The 22,167-nt window shown below is 38.5% G+C and overlaps 1 protein-coding gene across 1 annotated transcript in view; it reads right to left on the bottom strand.

Moving 5' to 3' along the window:
- MYO16 (myosin XVI) overlaps nucleotides 1-22,167 on the bottom strand; it is a 563,966-nt gene that overhangs the window by 175,426 nt on the left and 366,373 nt on the right. Inside the window, exons 22-23 of the mRNA XM_032246200.1 lie at nucleotides 20,057-20,209; nucleotides 15,459-15,659 (exon numbers count right to left, since the gene is read on the bottom strand). Of these exons, the coding sequence (XP_032102091.1) occupies nucleotides 15,459-15,659; nucleotides 20,057-20,209 (354 nt within the window). The remainder of the gene's footprint in view (nucleotides 1-15,458; nucleotides 15,660-20,056; nucleotides 20,210-22,167) is intronic.

The following is a 22,167-nucleotide window of genomic DNA, read 5'->3' as shown; positions in this document are numbered from 1 at the left end:
AATTCACCTAGAGCTTTGTGAGTCTGGAGTGTCAGCTCTGCTGACAGACAAAGGTCTGCTCTTTGCTGAGCCACTGGGGAGAGCAGGTTGGTGCCGCTGGAGCACCAGGGAGAAGACTGTAGGTTGAAGTAGGTCTACCAGGGAGTAGACTGTAGGTTGTAGTTACCCTCTCCAGGGTAACTCAGGGCAGCTGCTCGGCTCATGGCCTTGCTCGTCTTTTTTTGGTTTATTATTTAGGGGATGAAAGGAGAGACAAACACGAAAGAAGCCAAAGACAGAGGCTGGGCTTATGCCTTCCTTTTTCCCACTCTCTTTACATAACTGATCTTCAGGCTTTATGTATTTATTTTTCCTTCTGAAGATTTGGAAGACAGGATTCATGCAGTACATGGCAGCATCCCTCATGCATGTAATAGAGGAATTTATATTCATACGACTCAATATGGATCTTTAAGGAAATTGTCATGTATTCAAAATTTCCTTTGGAATGATTCTGTTCAATAAAATAACTCAAAAGAAAACTTAGCATTTTGCTTATGCTGTGGCAGTTAGCAACCCTCATTTAAATGCTCCAGTGTGGATGCCAAATGAGGGGTGCAATATAAACTTGAGAGCAGTGACAGTATGCGGCTTTTTTGGAAGTACTTGCTGTAACACTCCAGCACTGCAATAAATACAATTAAAAGATAAATTATGTCAGCTATATATGAAAAGAAGGAGTATAAAACTTTCACCATGTCTGTGACTCAAAATTCATCAAGACACTGAGTTTCCTGGCTTCACAAACAAAACAAAAGTTACAAAAATGCCAAACGCATGCATTTTCTTCCTAACTGAAGGCTGTCAGCCTCATGCTTGGCTAATCACCAAGGAAACTGAAATCCAAAGGCAAGAGAGCGCCACAGAAATAGCTCTATCCACCAACACTGGAGTTTAATTCCCTGAACTGAAAGCAAGAGCAATTGGCTTACTTCACCTTGCTAAAGAAGGTCCAGGTTTGGCCACAGCTGGGGAATAGCGAGTTCCTTACATCTGCAGCCTCATGTCTCTCTGTGCCTTGTACCAAGTGAGAGCACAAAGAAAAACCGTGAAATGTGGGCACCTACTATGTGGCTAATAATTTTAGTGTCTCTCAAAATGTGTTTCCGGGTTCCCTGCTATGTAGCTCAGGATAGTGCAAATGCTGTAAACTTCACGCCAGATCTCTTTAGTCATTACTTATTGGAGGGAAGTCTAGGAACCTGCATTTTAAACTTGCTCCCAGTTGATCGGGATACACATTAAGTATGAGAATTACAGCTCCAGCTACTAGGAGCTTAGGATGCTCTATTAACTCAGTCCTATGTGGTGCTGGCAGGTGAGAAAGGAGCATAGGAGCAGAGTTTGCAGAAAGTAACTGTTCACAGTGCATTTTATATAACACTTACTTATTTGGAACTGGGTCTTATTTTGTTACACAGCCTGGAGTGCAGTGGCATGGTCTCTGCTCACTGCAACTTTTATCTCCCAGGTCAAATAATTCTCATGCTTCAGCTTCCCAAGTGGCTGGGATTATAGGCGTGCACCACCACACCCAGCTAATTTTTGTATTTTTAGTAGAGAGGGGGTTTCACCATGTTGGCCAGGCTGGACTCAAACTCCTGACCCCAAGTGATCCACCTGCCTCTGCCTCCCAAAGTGCTGGGATTATGGGGGTGAGCCACTGCTCCCCGCCCGCAGTGCATTTTAAATAAAGAATCACGATCCTTCTGAGAACAGCCATCAGAGCAGATATTGATGTGCTTTTAAATTGCTGATAAGTTTAAGATGAGATTACACTATACACTCAAGGCTAAGCTATTTTCTCAGGAGAGTTAGCATTTTTTGAAAAGTTCTTGTAAAGGAAAAACTTTCAAATACTTTTATCTAAGAGGGTAGCAATACAGCACCATATTTTTCAAATATCCCTGATTATCATGGTACCCTACATACGCCATATATGGTGCTGGAATTTTGGAGAAAAGGACATAATAATGAGAGTGTGGTAAAGTAGAAGGAACAAAAGGCCTAGGGTTAAGAAGAAGGGATTCTCATTTATTATAATTTCTGCCTCTCAACCTACAGAAATACTCATGGGCCACGTGCTATGATAATTAATTATGGGAACATAATAATCACCTTCTCTGATCCACAGTTTCTTACCTATTTGAGTTTTGTTCTCTGGCCAGTTCACACTAAATTTTAATGATGTTATTGATTAACATAATCCATCAATAAAATCATTATTTTAGGGAGCTAGTGATGCCTTATATGTGAATTTAGCAAATGGGCATGGATAGACATCATCTATTTAGATTTTCAGATTGGCTTTGATACGGCTAATATCAAAGGTTATGACAATGTCATCATTGGATTGAGGAAGTTATCAGGGTTAAAAGACTAAATTATCAATAAGCCAAGGAAAACAGAAGGGGACTAAACTTTTAAAAATATTTTGTAAAATATGTTACATGCTGTATTATAGACAGCATACATACAAACATACAGTCTGTTTTCACACTGCTACAAAGAACTGTCTGAGACTGGGTAATTTATAAAGGAAAGAGGTTTAACTGACTCACAGTTCAGCATAACTGGGGAGGCCTCAGGAAACTTACAATCAAGTGGAGGGCAAAGGGGAAACAAGGCACCTTCTTCACAAGGCAGCAGGAAGGTGAAGTGCCAAGCAAAGGGGAAAGACCCCTTATAAAACCATCAGATCTTGTTAGAACTCTCTATCATGAGACCAGCACGGGGAAACCACCCCTGTGATTCAATTACCTCCACCTGGTCTCTCCCTTGGGGATTATGGTGATTACAATTCAAGATGAGATTTGGGTGGGGACACAAAGCCTAACCATATCACATACACATTTATAAAATTTGGAATATGCTAAAAGCAATAAAATTAAAAATTACCTCTAATTCCCTTTTCCAGAGGTAGCCAACCTCCAACTTTTATGTCTATAGCTATCGAATCTAACTTTGTCTAGGTATGCCCTTTCAAGAGACCTGAACTCTACCGCAAATTGTGATGTCTTTCTCCTTCAAGTTACACCCATTTGCTCTCAGATGAATCTGTGCCCTTTTCTGCTCTAAGATGCATGAGGCAGTGGGGTTCTCAGTGTGTCAGCCTGGCCTTCCAGATAGGGCTGCAGCCCCAAAAGCAATGCAGAAAATGACAAGGCAGGAGGAGGGTCCAAGCTTTGGTGATTATCTTCTGTCCTACCAACAATGAATTTCCTCCCTGACTCCATTTGGGTCTTGTAGCCCATTCTTCATAGTCCCTATTCTTTCCGGGCAGTGGCCTTGTGGAAACATGTGGCTTTCACCTTCTGCCCTCACCTCCTGGGGTCCAGAGCTACCTTCTCCTCCCAAGATCCTTCAGCCTTAGGGAATGTGGCTACTTCCTGCAGTGGATAATCTCTAGATCGCTTCAGCGTCCCCTGTCTATCTGCTCAACTTTTCCTGGGGAATCTATTCCCTGTAATCATTTTCTGCTCCTTGAAAATTTGGTACAGTTTATTCCTGAGATGGAATCCTGATCAGTCTCAATGATTTTTCATTTTCTTGTTTTGTCTACTCTGCCTTGTTCCTGACAGCTTAGAAGCTTCTTCTTGCTACATAGCTCAGGAAAAGACAGGGATAGATGCTGCACAGCACTGTTTAAGACTCTTAAAGAAAGATAACGGAGCTCTTGAAGGTATAAAGGAAAGCAAAGAGAATGATGTGGGATGATGAAGGCTGACAGACAGATCAGGTGAGAATTATCCACTGTAGGAGAAATAAACCATCTGAGCTGCTGAATGAGTACTGTGCAGAGAGCCTGGGTCTCAGAACACTTGGCAGTGGTGCACTGCCTCACAGGCTACAGGAAGGAGAGACGAGAAGAAATGGAGCCTTGGACAAAGGGTAAATACAGATGTTGCCACTCTTCCGCTCTCTGTCATTCAGTACATGTACACACAAATGCCTCTGAATAGCCAAACCATGGCATTATGTCCCTAGGATGGCTTTTAGGGGCATTGCCTACAGATTCACTACTTAGGTCTCTTATAAAAACACCTTAATTTTCCTACCCTATTACTCTTACCTAGCTAAGATTATCCATAATTTATGTAAAAATTAGAGAATTATATGCAATTCTCTACATTAAAATTAGAGTTTCCTAAAGCACAGGCTACCTTGTTAGGTATGGTCAAATCAAATGCTAATTACAGTATATTATCTCACATATATCTTAAATATATTTGTCTCATGGAAATCTGCATTTCCATGTAGTTAAAGTGCTAAAAGTTACAGTTCCTCTAACAGAGCTGCCCTCAGTGACAGTTTACACATTGAAGAATATCCAAGACTACAGCATGGATAATACACATGTGTGTCTGTCAGCAGTGGTATTTATGTGTGTGTCTGCCCATCTAGCTAGCTCTCTACTGTGTTTAATTCATACACAAAGTTTACATCTATCAATCTATTGATCTTGTACTCAATTTGAGTATAGAATAGTGATTGCTTTATTGCTTTAATAGCATCCAATTATGGCCATAAGAGCTTTCCACAGTTTCTTCTTTTGTCCTCTAAATCAAGAGAAGGGAGGCTTCATGGGAACCTTCTTAAACCTTTGCATTGTGCCCCTGGCTAGGGAGGTGCTGTGCACTGGTGTTTGGCCCTGGGAAGAAGCACAAAGGATGGGGATGTGTGGGACGACGCGGTGGGGGGAAGAACAGCTTCTGCTGCAGCAGCCTGAGCTGTTCTGGACCAGCACGTGGAAACAAAGACCACACCGTAGATGGGGGTTTGGATTGCAAAGGACATGGTGGTGGGGCTTCATCTGGTACACAAGCCAGAGCTGTGTCGAATCCAACAGAGGAGGTTGGGAATAATGGAGTCTAGTAGAGAGGGTCTACATGGAATCAAACCCCAAACCAGGGTTGAGGGGAAGGAGCCAGCCAAAAATGAGCATCATCCACACCTGGGAAGGGCGGTCCCTCTAAGAGGCCGAAGAAAGCACCTGAGTGAGTGTCAGCTTTGCACATGCGAAGCACAGTGTGCAGGACACCACACTGAAACAATGCAAGTCAGAGAAGGCAGACCTTAGCATGAAAAGGAAGAAAAAGAACTTTCTAGGCCACCGTACAGTGTCCAGGCAGTATCTGAGGTAGGAGGTGACCCAAGTTTCCGTAAGGTCTGCTGTTCTGATGATTATAGTTCTTAATTACTGAACTGGGTCTGTGAGTGCCAATGAGAGCAAATAAATGACACTGTATGACCAGAGAGAGACCAGAAATATTACTGGAGCTCCCCAAGTTTTTATCTGATTACAAGGAAAAAATTAAACTTGCTGAATACATTTTAAAAAGCAATATAAGCCCATAATATTAAGGAATCCCAAACACATCCTCTGAATTGTGTGTTTTACTACCAGGTAGATGAAGAACAAAAATGTGAAAATGATTTGGAAATTCTGGTTTTGAAAAGAGAAAGCAAACTTTATTCTTCAACTATGAGAAATAAGCTTGGGGATAAAAATGTTTAAAAGGGATTATTTATGCACAATTGCCAAATGGAGCATCCATCAGTGCCAATAGTTTAGGCCTGTCATTAACAAATCAAATCAAAGTAATCACATTTAATTTTGAAGAGAGTTGTCAAAGAGAAAAAAAAACAAAACTAAATAAATTAGAGGCAGTTAATATTCCTTTAAGTAAAAATATTCATTTGCCAGCACTTTGGGAGGCTGAGGTGGGTGGATTACTTGAAGTCAGGAGTTTGAGACCAACCTGGCCAACATGGTGAAGCCCCGTCTCTACATTAGAACAGCCAGGCATGGTGGCAGGCGCCTGTAGTCCCAGCTACTAGGTAGGCTGAGGCTGGAGAATCGCTTGAACCCGGGAGGCAGAGGTTGCAGTGAGCTGAGATCGAGCCATTGCTCTCCAGCCTGGGCAACAGAGAGACTCCATCTCAAAAATCAAATCAAAACAAACAAAATTCATTCATTCCTTTATTGTTTAAGGATAATTAGTACTCATTCCATCAACCAGTGTTGAGGGACTACTTAAGTAGTCCAGAGAGCAAGGAGGGTGATGTTTGCATTGTGTTTGCAAGCAAGCAAAAGGTGTTCCTGAACTAGCGTACTGGGATGAGAAGTGAAGTATTTCGATTGAGAGTGACATAAGAAAGAGAGTAACTTATACTTGATTAAGTAATTGAGTGTATGGTTTTGCCATGAATTGAAAGGTGGGACAAATACAGAAAATCAGTTTTATATTTTTACTTGTTTGAAATGAGTTGAGAAAGAGTGAAAGAGGGAGATGGGTAGAGAGTTTAGCTGACTTTGCTCCTGTGGAATTTAACATGCTGTACTAATGGAGATATTAAAAAGTCAATATGCAGCCCACAGCAGAAATAGACTGCAGATCTGGGAATCATCACACACATGCAACTGAATCTTGGGTGTCGATAAGCTCCCTGCTCTGAGAAACATCATCAATATTCACAAAAGAAAAGTAAATTTGTACATCCATCAAATTTATAATCCCTTTCTCTATCATGTTATTTACATGATGAGAAATATAATCCTTAGGAAAGAAGTGGTTGGAATTAAATGTTTAATTAAACCACTTTTGTGGTGCTGGAAGTGGTGATAATTTAAAATGCAAAGTTTTGAGATAAACCCTTGAATTCATTATATTACATCAGAATATATGTGAAGATTGGATTTTGGCAAAATAAATAAGTGATCATTTTCAGCAAATATAAATGTATCCAATTATTTTCCCTGCCTGGTTTCAGCTTTCGATCTGAGGTTTGCTAAAAAGAGTCTCAGCTTCTTCTGCAGTGGTAAAGTGATCTCTCTATATTGTCAATATTTATAAGCAACAGCCTCTATTATTTTACTTTTCCATTAAGTGATTCTTTTCACTAGTGTTTTTGTTTGTTTGTTTTTGTGTTCCTTCCGATTCACTTTAAGTTGATGAATACTAATCAACAAAGAAGGTTATTAGGATCATATAGTAATGTTGTTAAGAGTCCTATCTAGATATCTAGAAATCTGGATATAGATATTCCCTTGAAAATGACACAGCTGAAATTTATAAATGTACCTCACTGACTCCTTTGTGAAAAAATACGCCAATCAACTAGCCGTAAACTATCAACATTGTGGAAAATCCAGTTTTATAACTTTCTGTGAGCTGCTCACGAAGAAAATGGAATACATTAAATCTTTGAAGACACAGAAGATTCCCCAAATGAGATATTACATTTTGTCTTAATAAAACCTAGGTAAGAAAAGGTGGATAATGCCTCCTACACAATTTCTGCCCCAGGTGAAATTCATGTAAGCAGTGGAATAGCAGGAGCCTGGCAGAGCTACTTTTTATTTTTCAAAACGTCTGCTCAAGAGGTGAACAAATACAGATGTAAATTAAGCTCTTTCTGTGCAGGCCAAAATATCTTTGTCAAATAGCTTTTAAGAGTATCAGTTTGGCTTAGACTAGACAGATTTGATTGTTATGTCTGGGGATTCTGCCTGGAGAAAAGGAGAGAAAATACATGAAAACTGCCCTATTGATTAGTTCATGTTCTTTGTTTTTTAATTTAAAAGTTCACTCTCAGAGTCATCTTGGGTACAATGTGTCTCCCACAAATCTCCAGAGGAGATGAAGGACAAGTTAGAAAAGGTGTTCCTGACACAGGTAGAATGAGAAGCTGAACAGGCAGAGATTCCTACAGCACATTATATAAAAATGCTTTGGGTGGGAGGCCAAGGAGAGTGGATCAACTGAGATCAGGAGTTCAAGACCAGCCTGGCCAACATGGTGAAACCCTGTCTCTACTAAACATACAAAAAATTAGCTGGGCGTGATGACGGGTACCTGTAATCCCAGCTACTCATGAGGCTGAGGCAGAAGAATCGTTTTAACACATGATAGGGAGGTTGCAATGAGCCATGATCTTGCCACTGCACTCCAGCCTGGGTGACAGAGCAAGACTCCATCTCAAAAAATCATAAAAATAAAAAATAAACATTCTAACATGATTTCTAAAATATTACTTTATATAAAATGAACACTTTTATAAGATAAAACAATTAACTCTTTTTTTAAAACAAATTAAGGACATTTTACCATTTACTTCATTTGAGTAACTCAATGGGGCCACCAATATTCTCGTCTAATATATGGCAAAAGTTGATTTGATGACCCCTGAAAAATTTTCAGGTATTCAATATCTGTGACTGATGAATTCAAAATTGTGCTAACTACTGTGTTATTCCTGCTCTGAAGACCTTCAGTCATTGTGGAGGAAACGTATGACTCACATACTTGGAAACATTAGTAAAAACAATGGCACCTGCTTTTATTGCTTGCCCTGTACTTAACCTTCAGGACAAGTTTATGAGATTCATAATTATATTTTATTTAATGATGAATTTCATGGTGTGGCAACTGAGGGTCCTTACCCTCCTCAGAGACACACAGCAATGGAGCTGGAAATCAAACCCTGGACCAGCTGGGTCCCATGCAGGGCTCCTGCCCTTTCCACCCTCCTTCCCCTATGCCACCTGAATTCTATGAGGACAGACCAGAAACACCTTACAAATTTCACCCCATGATGTGGTGAAGAGAGAAACGCACAGGGAACTTGGGGAAAATAAGACACAGTGCTGTCACTGCTAGCCTGTACTGGGTGCATAGTGTACCCTAAAATTCACATCTACGCAGATCAGCAGAATATGACCTTATTTGACAATAGGGTGTTTGTAGATAAAAATACCTGAATTAAGATGTGGTCATGCTGGATTAAATCTTTGTGAGAAGAGGAGAGAACACACAGAGGGATAGGGCCATGTGATGGAGGCACAGATTGGGGTGATAGGTTTGCAAGCCAGGAATGAGGGCCTGCAAGGCAGGGATGCCAATGGCTGGCTACCACCAGAAGCTGGTAGAGAGGCTTGGAACAGCCTCTCCCTCAGAGCCTCCAGAAGTAACCAACCCTACCAATGCTTGACTTTGAACTTCTATCCTTCGGCACTGTGAAAAAATAAATGTTTTTTTTAAGCTATCCAGGTTACTGTACTTGGTTTTGGCAGGCTTAGGACATTAATATGCAGCTGTGCAATCTTTAGTCAATCACTGGACTTCACCAGGGCTTATTTACCTGGAAAATGGAAATAGTAATATTTAGAATGTGGTGATGATGCCACAGAAGTGCTTTGTAAACTGGAAAATGTCATGCAAGCTTCATTATTGCTTGGAATACTATTGCAAGGAATTGCAAAGAATCATTATTGCAAGGAATCATTTTGGATGAAGGTGGAATGAGATCAAGAAAATCCGAATCAGACCTAGACCCTGATTTGAGGGAAGATAAGATTTGGAAAGAGAAAGAAAAGGGGTGTTCCAGGTAAGGAAAACCATATGAGCAAACCCTGAGAGAGAGAATATAGGCATCACTTAAAAACGAATCAAACATGGCAAAGAAACTACAATGTTATATGATAAAACTACTCACTTCCCTTGTCATCTGTCGAGATGAACCAATAAATACTTTATTAGTTTCCTAGGGCTGCTGCAAGAAATAACAAGAAGTCAGGTGGCCCAAAACAAGAGAAAATGTTCTCTCTCAGCACTGGAGGCCAGCACTCTATAATCTGGCCAACCCACACCCCCAGAAGCTCAACGGGAGGACGCTTTCTGCCTCTTCCAGCTTCTGGGAGTTCCAGGTGGTCCTTGGCTCCTGGCTGTTTCAATAGCTGACCCCGTGGTCACATGGCCTCCTCCTTTTCTCTCTCAAATCTCTCTCTGCCTAACTCTTAGAGTACGCTTTGGATGTAGAGTCCACCCACATAATCCAGAATCATTTCCTCATCTCAAGACCTGTAACTTAACTATATAAATGAAGACCCTTTTTCCAAATAAGGTCATATTCACAGCCTCCAGGGAGGAGGGCCTGAAAATATTTTTGGAGGGCTGCCATTCAACCCATTATAATGCATAAGTGTTTGCGGGGAGAAGGAGCTAAGACAGGGATGCATCATCTTAGGTGTAAAAACGATATCACCAACCTGATGCCTGTAAACCATTCGGGCCAATCACAATGGGATGCTTACCTGAGATCTAAAGAGATTCACTTCATGCTAAAATAAGTTTTCATACTAAACAACTTTCAGACAAAAGATACTATGAGCAGACAACAAACAAGGGTCATAAAGGTAGGTGTCATATATTGTATAACTATTAATTTTTACCTATATTTTCCTTAATGCAATTTTCATTACTTAAGGTTGCTTTAGTATCTCCTAATCTATTTGCTCAACTCACATAAAAATTTAGGAACTTAAAAATACTATTTCTTAATAGAGTTAGTTTAGAATCACCTTAATGGAAATTTAACTCTCCTAAGAGCCAATGTCTTTTGCCAAACTATAATTCTTTCTTCCTTCAAGACTCTTAATTTTAATGGCCAATAAAATTAGACACATTTCTGAATTTAATGCTTATCCATCATGTTAATCACCAGCAGAATTTTAAGAGCAGCCCCTATAAGTGATAATCCCATATATGATTTAATATTTGCTAAAACAAATAACTAACCAAAAAACCCTACGAGCTTTCCTTAATTCAGATTCATGATCATTAATGAGACCCTGTTAATATTTCATGTACAGCCCTTTCCCATTTACTTTAAAATATTTCTGTAATGGAGATTGGAAAATATACCATGCTCCTATGAGTAATGAAAAATTCAAATGTGTTTACAGAAGATTTTCAGTTATAATTTAAATAATGTTGCTTAAACATTTCTAAATGCACCTCTGAGCCTCTGTTCCAAACAAGTCTGTGAAGTGTGGCCAGGCTTCCTGGTCAGAGCTTTCAGGATAGGTGAGTCCCTCCAGGTGAGGCTGGATGCCAATATCATCCAGCAGTAATAATGATCCTTCCTATGAGATGTAATGAACTTCCACTAAAAAGACCAGGTAATCCCATTCTGGAGGAACAAGTGGTGATGAGGAAGATTTGTTCTACCCCATCCTCTGGCCAAAAACGTGACAACAAAGCCAAGGACCCCGGGACCATTGAGCTCTCCCTTGGGGCCAACTTTACTATCGGAGAACTATTCAGCAATGTTCATCCTATTGTGCAAACTGGACCTTGCATGTTAATTTCAAATCAGTTAACTTTTTCTACATCTCTTGATTTATAATATGCAGAATGTGTTGCTGCTTTTTCTGAAACTGCAAGAGCTCAAAATTTAAGTGTGTCTACATTTGATTATTCAAATGGCATATGGCTTGACATATTGCCACAAATTACATATAATCTACACTGTAACGTGAGTGAGTCCTCAGGGAGTCTTTTGGCTAAGGCTCATTAATACATCTCAGTACAATAAAAGATTTTTATAAAACCACAAAACTGACTCGCATGATAAAAAATCTTGCTTAAAAAAATAGAGGTGATTTTAAGGAACATTCATGTTTCCACAGGGATTTAGGCTGTGAACCAACTAATCAATTTGTTTGCCCTGTTTTGCTTTATTTCTATCAGAACTCAGAGAAATAATTATTAATTTAAACTTAGTTGTTTTCTTCAAAATTTTCTAAAAATAATTTAAGCTAAAAGTTGAAATTTTAAGTAAATGTACAGCAACTTTTTAAACTGAACATAATTTTAAAACTATTATTCCAAAGGATATTTCCCCTTACTTTAATGCAATTAGTATTTATTGAACATCTAGTGCATCTCCAATACAGAATACACACAGACTCAGAAGGCATATCAAGTATGAATCTGCTTACCATCGCTTCCGCAAAACCTCTTTAGAAAAGTAATTTCCTGAAATCATAGTTTTTTATTGTAAATTGTAAAATACTGCCTAGAAATTCAACAAATATTTACTATGAAGAAAATACCGGCCAAAAAATTGAAATACAAGACAAAGATTCCTGTTTTTCTAAAGAATTTTTAATAGTAAAATCTCTCAAATTTAAAGAACATAAGTTATATATAAAATGTATATATTTTATGTAAAATTTATGTATATAAATTTATATTTAAATATATAAAAATTTAAATGTAAATATATACATAATACATTTTATATATAAAGTATAAATATATAATATAAATATAGATAAATATATACAAATAGAAATATATGTATATGTATATATACATATATAAAAAAATATATTTATAAATTTATATATGTGCATATATACACATATGAGCATATATTTATAAATTTATATATGTGTATATCTAAATAATAAATATATAAACACATATATTTAATATAGTAAATATATAAATATTTAAAAATATATGTATATAAATATATATATTTCTGTTTGTATCTACAAATATGTACATATATTTCATCATATATAATATACATACATATCCATATACATTTTATATACGTACAAAATCTTCCATGGATTTCCTTGACATGCCACTCACCACCCACCCTTCTTCTGAGACCATGCCACTATAATGCCTCTCAAAGCTCCTCCCACCCTGACTACCATGTCACCCAGGTGCATTTCCTATTGACCCTCTCTTCTTCCTTCCCTTGGTTTTTAACATATTCCTTTTCTACTAACTTCTGTTTTCCCTCTCTTCCATTCTTTTCCCGAGTGCCATAATCAAGATACACATTTCCAAGTCTGCAACCATATGTCCAAAAACAACCACCAAGTGTTTTTAACGTCATTTTAGAAGTTGCATGAAAAAACCCTCAAATTTAGAACATCTAAAACTGCACAGCATTCCTCCCAAACTGCTGCATCCTCCAGGTCTCCTCTTGGTTGCCGTAATACCAGCCTCTGTCAGGGAGCCAGCTGAGAGCCCTCATTGTCCTTCCAGGCTGTGCCTCCTTAGCTTTGGACACACAGTCAGTCACCATCCCTGCTTCCTCTCCTCCCAATGCCTCCTCTTGTCCGCTATTGCTCAGATGCAGACCTTGACAGGGCATTCCCAAAGGCCCCTTTACTGTTTTACCAATATCGCCCGTATCAGGCCCTCCGCTTTCTTTTTCTGTCATTGCTTCATCTTCCTACCCCGTCTAACAACACTTAATGAGTTAACAGTGTCAAGAAGACAAAGCCCTTCGATGTACATGTGTATTTACTCGTGACTTGGCCCAACCCAACCTTCTTAGACATGCCACCTACCACTCTTTCTACACGAAACTGAACTTCTGGCACAACTTCCCAAACACTAAGTAGGTGCTGTGTTGGAAAGGCATCGCCCATCCATCCTGGCTCCTGCTTGTACCGCGGAGGCTGAAAAGGAGAAGCCTGTTTTCCACAGTGCCTTGCACCTGGGATCCAGTTGCTCTTTACTTTCCACCAGTCTGGTGTGATGGTACAAGACTCCAAAGCAGATGTAGTGAGGGCCATGCTGCTGCTGCTTCTGCTTGCTCCCTGACAAGCCTCAGTGAAGATGACTTTCCCTTGCAGTGGGAGTGTCCATGCCTAGTCCCTCACTCCTTCGATGCGGAGGGGCAGGAATGCACATGCTACTTGGGCAGGTGGGAGCAGGGACAGAATCAGTAACTGCAGCAGCAGCTTCTGGATTTGCCTAGAGGCTTCCCGACCTAAGATAAGCCTGTAACTGTCTTAGTAACTCTGTTCTGTGGTGTGCTTTAAAGGTCATTTCTGAAAGTTCAACTTAGAGTCTTCCAGTGATTATTTTCCCAAACTAAATTATTTTCTACTTGAATAGGTAGGGTGGATTCTGTCCTATACAACTGAATCCTGAATCAAAATTCTATGGCTTTATAAGAATATCCTCTTTCTCTTTTACAATTAGTGGTCTCTCAATTACCCTTGAAGGTCTGGGTTTGGAAAGCATTGCTACACATTTTTTAAGCCATTAATTGCTTCCTTCTCTACTGTAATACATACATTTGTTGATATTATTATATCAACATAATACATTATTCATATGAATATTTGTTAATTTGCCTTTCCCTATTTGAAGCTGAGATATTTGAGGGCAAGGAATAGGTTTTCTTCGTCTTTAATTCTCAAATTCTCCTTCTTTGGCATCAGGCAGCATCTCTGGGAACACTGGTTGAAATGAACTGAAATACGCTGTAAGACGGTGGTGAGAGATTTGCCTCCGGCATGCAGTCTGCACTAAGTGGAGCCAAAGGGGTAAGAGTAGGAGACAGAGGGCTGCACATGCACAAGTAGAAGATGCTAACCGCAGCTGGGATCTAGATTGAGCATAAGCAAACATGGATTTCAGGCTGGAAGTTAGATAAAATTTGATCTTGTTAAGAAGGCAAGTAGGGTATTTCAAGCTTAATGTAAAGGAGTTTAAGGGAGGCCAAAATGCAGAAAAGGTGAGTGGATTAAAAAAAATAACCTTAACAGAGGTCCCGCACAGGGGAGTTATGACAGGTAAGTCGTGGGAAAAAATTATGATCAGCTTGGAGAAAACTTATGTTAGCCTAGACTAAGGAAAATCATAATTTTTATAAGGTAAGAGGAAGTCCTTGAAAGTTTTAACGGAAGAAGCCTGTTTTACAAAGCTGTTTAGAGAACTGGGAGATATCTGAGAGAGTGGCTTTTCTTCCTTCTTTAATTGGACATGCTTTAAGAAATAATTTTTTTCTTTTTTTTTTTGGTATGTTTTTATTACATTTTAAGTTCTGGGGTAAATGTGCAGATCATGCAGATTTGTTGCAGAGGTATACACATGCCATGGTGGTTTGCTGCCTCCATCCCCCCGTAACCTACATTAAGTATTTCTCCTAATGTTATCCCTCCCCAATCTCCGCACCCGCTGCGGTCCCTCCCCCAGCTTCCCACCTCATGCGATGTTCCCCTCCTTGTGTCCATGTGTTCTCATTGTTCAACACCCACTTATGAGTGAGAACATGAGGTGTTTGGTTTTCTGTTCTTGTGTCAGTTTGCTGAAAATGATGGTTTCCAGATTCATCCACGTCCCTGCAAAGGACATGAACTTATTCTTTTTTATGGCTGCATAGTATTCCATGGTGTATATGTGCCACATTTTCTTTATCCAGTCTATCATAAAGAAATAATTCTTTAACACTAAAAACTGCATTCAAGGCAAGAAAACTCAGATGTCCAATGTTCATCTGTATTATGAAAAACATTCCAAAGTTTATAGCAGAGATTTCTGTATTAAATCCAGGGATCCTTTGCTCATATGAAGTTACAATTCTAAAATCATTATGAGAAGGCTTGCACATTGTGCATTATTATTCTGAAGATGTTAATTCCTTATCAGGGTAAAAAAAAATTGCTTAGAAAAGTACACATTGTGGGTTGTTCATCCAGCTTCCATTTATCCAAATAATACACCTTAAAATATCAACAGCTCTAGAGCTTGGATCTAGACCAGGACCTTTGACCACTAGCGCATATGAAAAATGAAACTATTCTGGTGACTTACCCTTCCTGCATAGTGCATGATGGTGAATGCCGCACCATGGTCTTTGAGGGCGAGGTTCCCATTCCCATCCTTCATGGGGGAGTAGACGGCATTTGTGTTTGAGGATTCTAGAAGACTTTGTAGCTTTTTTGGAAAATTTGATTCCATTGACCAAATCATTTGACTTTCTTCATCCAATAAGCTGAGAAATCCAGATGGCTTCTGAGAGTTAAGAAGAGATGGGGAGTTGTTTTGTCTATTACTTAGTTTGATATTTCTGTTATTATTCATGCATGCTTATTTAGATTTTTATTATATTCATACAGACACTCAGAAAATGAATCACACTTTACCTTCATATATTTCTATTTCTGTCCTACCACCTAGCAGGGCTCTGATGTAAAGTAGGCCCCCAATAATGTTGATCTAATTAATGAATGAACAAATAAATGAAAAATGTATTGTAATGTCATTAAAATACTGTAGTTATTTAAAAAGTACATTTTCATCTTAATAAGAAAAATAAAATTTAAGACTACAGGGAAATTTTCATTTTTCTTGACCTATAATCCATATAAAATATTCCTTACCTATTCATGAGAAAAGAAACTTACCAAAAAAAAAGCTAATAATGATGGTAAGTCATAAAAATTATGGCAAAGCTGGGCGCAGTGGCTCAGGCCTGTAATCTTAGCACTTTGGGAGGCCAAGATGGCCAGACTGCTTGAGCTCAGGAGTTTGAGAACAGCCTGGGCAACATGGTAAGACCTCATCTCTATTAAAAAAAAGAAAAAAGCAAAAACAAAAACAGAAATTAGCTGGGTATGGTGGTGTGTGCCTGTAGTCTCAGCTTCTCAGGAGGCTGAGATGGGAAGATCACTAGAGCCCAGGAGGTGGAGGTTGCAGCAAGCCAAGATCATGCCACTGCACTCCATCCTGGACAACAGAGTGCAACCCTGCCTCAAAAAAAAAAAAAAAAAAAAAGATGGCAAAATCCTACTCGGCAGGAAGAAGTGACTATGATATTCCAATCTTTGGATCTAAAGAAAGTTTGAAACGATGACTTATAAAACTTAAATTAGAAGTTTGACAGTTTATAACTACTGAATAATAAAACTAAAATCTCATATATATCAAACAACAATATGAAATAAATCTCATCTGAGAGCAAAGCCTGCTTAAATAGCTTCCCAACCTCTTATATTCCATGCTCCACATGTGGAATGCCTTCTGGCCACATGATTTAGACCACAGGTCTCCAACCTTTTTGACACCAGGGATTGGTTTTGTGGAAGACAATTTTTCCATGGACCAGGGGTTGGGGGATGATTCAAGGGCCTTACGTTTATTGTGTGATTTATTTCTATTCTTAGTACATTGTAATATATGATGAAACAATTATACAATCACCGTAATGTAGAATCAGGCATTAGATTTTCATAAGGAGTGCACAACCTAGATCCCTCTCACAGGTTTCTCCTCCTTTGAGACTCTAATGCCGCCACTGATTTGACAGCAGGTGCTCTGGTGGTGCTGCAAGTGACGGGCAGTGGCTGTAAATACAGATGAAGCCTGCTCACAAGCACTTGCTCCTCACCTCTGGCTGTGTGGCCTGGTTCCCAGCAGAGCACTGAGCAGGACTGGTCTGTGCCCCAGGGGTTGGGGACCCCTGGTTTAGACGTCTATTGAATAACTTCTTACCTAGTGCTCTTTATCTTTTCTTTTTATTGTGTTCCCTAGGAATATTTGTTTTTTCTTAACATTACAAATCTACCTTTTAAAATAAGGTAATTTATGAAACTTCACATGAATCCCTAATATATCTTAATTGTTCTCACTGCACTTTTAAATGTGTAGATGCTATAAGAATAATCTCAGGAAGTGAAGAGACATATATTGACCCCTATGGCGATTTCACTTTGTATTTTGACCTAAGGTTACCAAACCGTACCACTACAGGCATCCCAAAATGTTAATCCTTTGGCTAATGAAGGCCATTCCTTTGTGTCTTAAATATTTTAGTTGTTTTAGGCCTTTCAGTATCTCCTGCTTCTGCTAAAATAAATCCAAAGACTGCAATTGTCTGAGAGCTGTAATGGTGATATCACTCTCTTGCCAGCCCAAGGGAGTGAAAGCCAATAATGGAGGCATGGGACGCACACCACTGGTGGGGCTCACACAGCAGACAGAGCTCCTGGCAGATATCCAGCAACAATGACAACCATTTCTAGAACGAGAAACCAAATAAACTCCCTGGGAAGGAAAGAGAGGAAGGCCTCATAGGGCGGAGAATGGCAGGAGAAAGGAAGTAGGAATGCCTGCAAAAGCAAGCTGACCCACCCCGCCAAGTCACCTGAGGTCAGCAATGCCTGGTGAGACTTTTGTTGGCAACACAAAAGTGTTTTTGGATAAAGGAATTTGGAGACGAAAGCCTCTTACTGGGAATGCTGGCTCAACAGGAAGCTCTACAGAGTACATTGCGAGAACTTGAGAGTGGCTAGGGACACCATGAGTTCCCTGAAGAGGCTAGAGGTCAAGAAATTTATATATAAAGAAAGAAAGAAAGAATTATATAGTAATACATATTTTAATATATTTAATATAACATATTTAAATATATATAACATATTTAAATATATATATTTAATATAACATATTTAAATATATTAAAATATGTATTACTATATATATACATATATATATAGAGAGAGAGAGAATAGAGAGAAGCCCTAGAAGAAAACAGTCTATGTGAGAAGCTTGCCAGGGATTGGTTCCATCTGCGATGTCTTCAAAATCAAACAATTCTTTATTTCAATTAATAGCAAGCTATTTGCTAAAGAGTAAGCAAAATGTTGATATGACAATATTATACATCATTCCTTCCTCTATCGATCTGAGCGTCAGGTCAACATACTTCTGTAAATGCTGTTACAGATTCACATACAAACATACACAAGACACACAGCAGAAAGACAAATGAGCCACTGCAAGGTTGTCTGCAGGTCTGTTCCTGTTTCAAGGGCAGTGACAGACCTCTTCTTTGGGGTGAAAATACTCATTTGTTTGGTAAAGCTATCAATGGGTATTGCGGTAACTCAGACAAAGCCCTAAATCAGTATAAAGAAGACAGAAATTCAGACAGCTAATTGATTCTGCTCCAGAAATCAAGCTGATGTTCTCCAGGCATAAGGTGGCTGATTGCTAGCAACATTTTTTTAAGCATTATTATTTGTATTGTCTTCAAATTAAAAACAAAATCTTGTGTGTGATGTTTTCTGGATGTCTGAAATAAAGCCGTAAAAGAACCGGGCAATTAACCTTCTAGACTTTGAAAACTGGCACAAGTGTCTAAAGACAAAAATATAACACAGGGAAATAAGTCATAAGAAAAGGATTAATGACCTTCAGTTCCTTTAGCAGTAAGGGCTTAGAAGAGATTGAATGGTTCTATTCCATGTGAAAGGTTATCACATGCAGCTTCACCTTCATCAAATACTACAGAGTACAACAAAATGTACTAGACCCTGGGAGGATTTGGTAAAAATCTGGATCAACCCCTCCCCTCAGAGGAAAAGAACAGGTAATACTTGAAATATAAATATGGCCCATGAAGTATTCACTCTGATGACCCCTGGTTCACAGCAGAAGAGAGCATGGCAAGCTGGAGAGAAGGGGCTAGATGCCTGAGGCTTCCCGCATGTAATTAAGTATACAGTCCTGCCAGTCTGAAGACCTTTTTAAACCTCAAACGAATTAATTATGGGCTATATATATCATAATGAGAGATTTCTGGAGGAAGAGGGCTGTAATTTTAAAAAAGAAAAATGCTGACAAGTTAGTAGCAAGAACAAGATATGTCAATTAGAAAAATGTATGAAATAATTTAGAAACCTATCTTTATAGAAGGAGATAAAGATAAATGAATGAGAGAATAAAGAATATTCTCCACATAGCTGAATGGTGTCTGTTTTCAACAATGTCCATGTGTCTTAGAGATATTGTGAGTAAATCCATATAATGTATTCTTATATTAGCAAGTCGCAATTTCTGTTTATGTGATAGGTTTTGGTTTATATGATAGAGATACTGAGTCAAAATTTTTTCATTGTAAAGCAGAAAAAATAAAGAGAACTATAAACACCTGCAGATGCCATGAGACTCTTAATATAGGCCATATTATATATGTGTTTATATGTTTTCCCTGCCAGTTTTTCCAAGTTTTAATCTTAAAAACTTTGAAGATAAATTAACAAAAAGGATTCTGTTGAACTTGCTTTACGGAATGATTAATCCTAGGTATTATTTTATAAAAAGTACGTTTTTTATAATAGACACTTATAATTGCCAAAAGGAGAGTTTTAGTGATGTGGAATAAACAATGATGAATATTTCTATATAAAAATGATCTGATATTTCTTGTCCTTTTAATGAATTGGTGGTCCTTCAAATTCCCTTTCAGGAAAGGATAACTTGTGCGCCTCAATAGAATTGGAAAATTATTGCAGAATCTCACATATAAAGATATCTCGAAAATAAGGCAACCTGAAAGAAAATTATTTGTCTCCAGTATATTTAAGTCCATGTATCCTGTTAAGTATCTAATTATATTGTATGAATACCTGGAAAAAAAAATCCAAAACTCCATTCTGGTTACCAGGAGAATATGCTGTTTCCATGGTAACTCCTTCTTGTACACATTCCACTTGCTCATGGAGAAAAAGCACTTCATTGATATAATGGTGCATCTTCTCATTGGTCATGTTGACACAAAGCTATTGTGGGAAAAAAAAAAAAAGCATTTCAGAAGACAGCACAGCAGTGCATATTCACTTGTTCAATGACACAGTTTCAGATTGGTAAACTATTGGCTCAGGGAAGTTCCAACCAATTAGTCTATCAAAATAAGCATGACAATGTTGCCTGGGAAGTCAGAGTTTCCCTTGAAGTCTAGTAATGGACTTGCCCATATTTCACAAATCAACTATATCTGAAACCATATTACCTAACTACTCAAAGTATGTTAAAACCGACACAAAGTATGATTACAATATTAACTTACAAATGTTGGGTCTCAAATATATTTGAGCAATTAAAGTATCTCCAAAAGGAAAAAATATTTGAGCTCTCATCAAGAAATAAAGATAAAACTGGGCTTACCATGAGATCCCAGAGAAAAGAGAAGCATTTCTTGAGGGTCTCATTTCTGATTGTATACTACTGATGGGCAAGAATGAATGTGGGGCTTCTTTCAGAAATCGTGATCACCACCAGTCAAATCATTTTATTGTAGAAATTATTTTCTCTATCAGAAAAGTTTCCACATTCGTTCAACTGTCAATCTTTCTCTTTCCACAAGACATTCCCATCAGAAAACAAACATATTATTTCTTAATCTTAAAAAAAAAAACTTTATTTATCTTAAAGTATTTAAAAAACTAAACCATAACTCAAATCTAACCAACATAAAATCTGACTTCCCCTCTAGGCTACTCTTCTACTTCTCTGCTTCCTTTCATATCAAAACACACACAAACACATACACACACATACACATGCACACACACACGCACATACACACTCACACATACATACACACATATACATATACACACATACACACGCAGGTACATACATACAACATATACACACAAACACACACATACACACAAATACACATACATGCACATGCATAAACATATACACATGCACACACATACACACATATACATACATACACATGTACATGCACACGTGTACACACACAGGTACATACATACAGCATAGAAACATACACATACACACATATACATACATACATTCATACACACATATGTACACACAGGTACATACATACAACACATACACACATATACACGCATACACACACAACACATACAAATATACACACACATACATACACACACACCACACACAAACATATACACACATAAACACACAGGACTGATTTCTACCTATTGTCTCACATCCTTCTCCCATTCCCTCTTGAAACCACTCTAGTAAAACTTTTGACACCATGGCATCAACAAAATTGCTTTTGTGGAGGTCGTCAGCAATGTGCACATTTCTAAATCCTATGTTCAACTCTCACATTCATTTCTCTTGACCCGTCCCCACCCCAGCGTTATTTGACTGGGTCGGTTTCTCTCCTTCCGTGGGGCACATTCTCACCTGTGCTTTCCAGCTCGCTCATTGGCTGCTTCCTGCCTCTCTCCTTTCCTGACTCTTCACGGACTCCTGGCCTGCTCGTGTTGGAGTGTCCAGAGGTCTGTCCCTGGGCCTTGTCTCTTCTCTGTCTATACCCACTTCCTTTGTTCATTCACTCAGTCATACAGGCCCTCATGTTCCCTCATCTGTACCCTAAACCACTATGTTATACAAGATAAAATTTAAAGCCAGTTAGAATTATTTAGTGCTCAGTAACTAAAAATAATTAAAGATGAATATTTATATAGATGAAAACAATTGATGAAACATTTGAAAGAAAATTAGATCTCATCTGCAAGGGGAATAATATCAAGGATTATATTTAATGAGAAATATCCTGTATTCATATAAACAAATGCCAAAGATTTGGTTAAAAAAAATAACAATACTGGCCTGGTGCAGTGGCTCACACCTGTAATCCTAGCACTTTGGAAGGCCGAGGTGGGTGGATCAGCTGAGGTAAGGGGTTCAAGACCAGCCCAACCAATACGATGAAATCCTGTCC

This window comes from Sapajus apella, unplaced genomic scaffold, assembly GCF_009761245.1.
Source record: "Sapajus apella isolate SASKATOON/1434 unplaced genomic scaffold, GSC_monkey_1.0 scaffold60, whole genome shotgun sequence".
NCBI classification, from domain to species: Eukaryota; Metazoa; Chordata; class Mammalia; order Primates; family Cebidae; genus Sapajus; species Sapajus apella.
The sequence above is the reverse complement of the archived record's forward strand: the minus strand, read 5'-3'. Positions and strand labels throughout refer to the sequence as shown.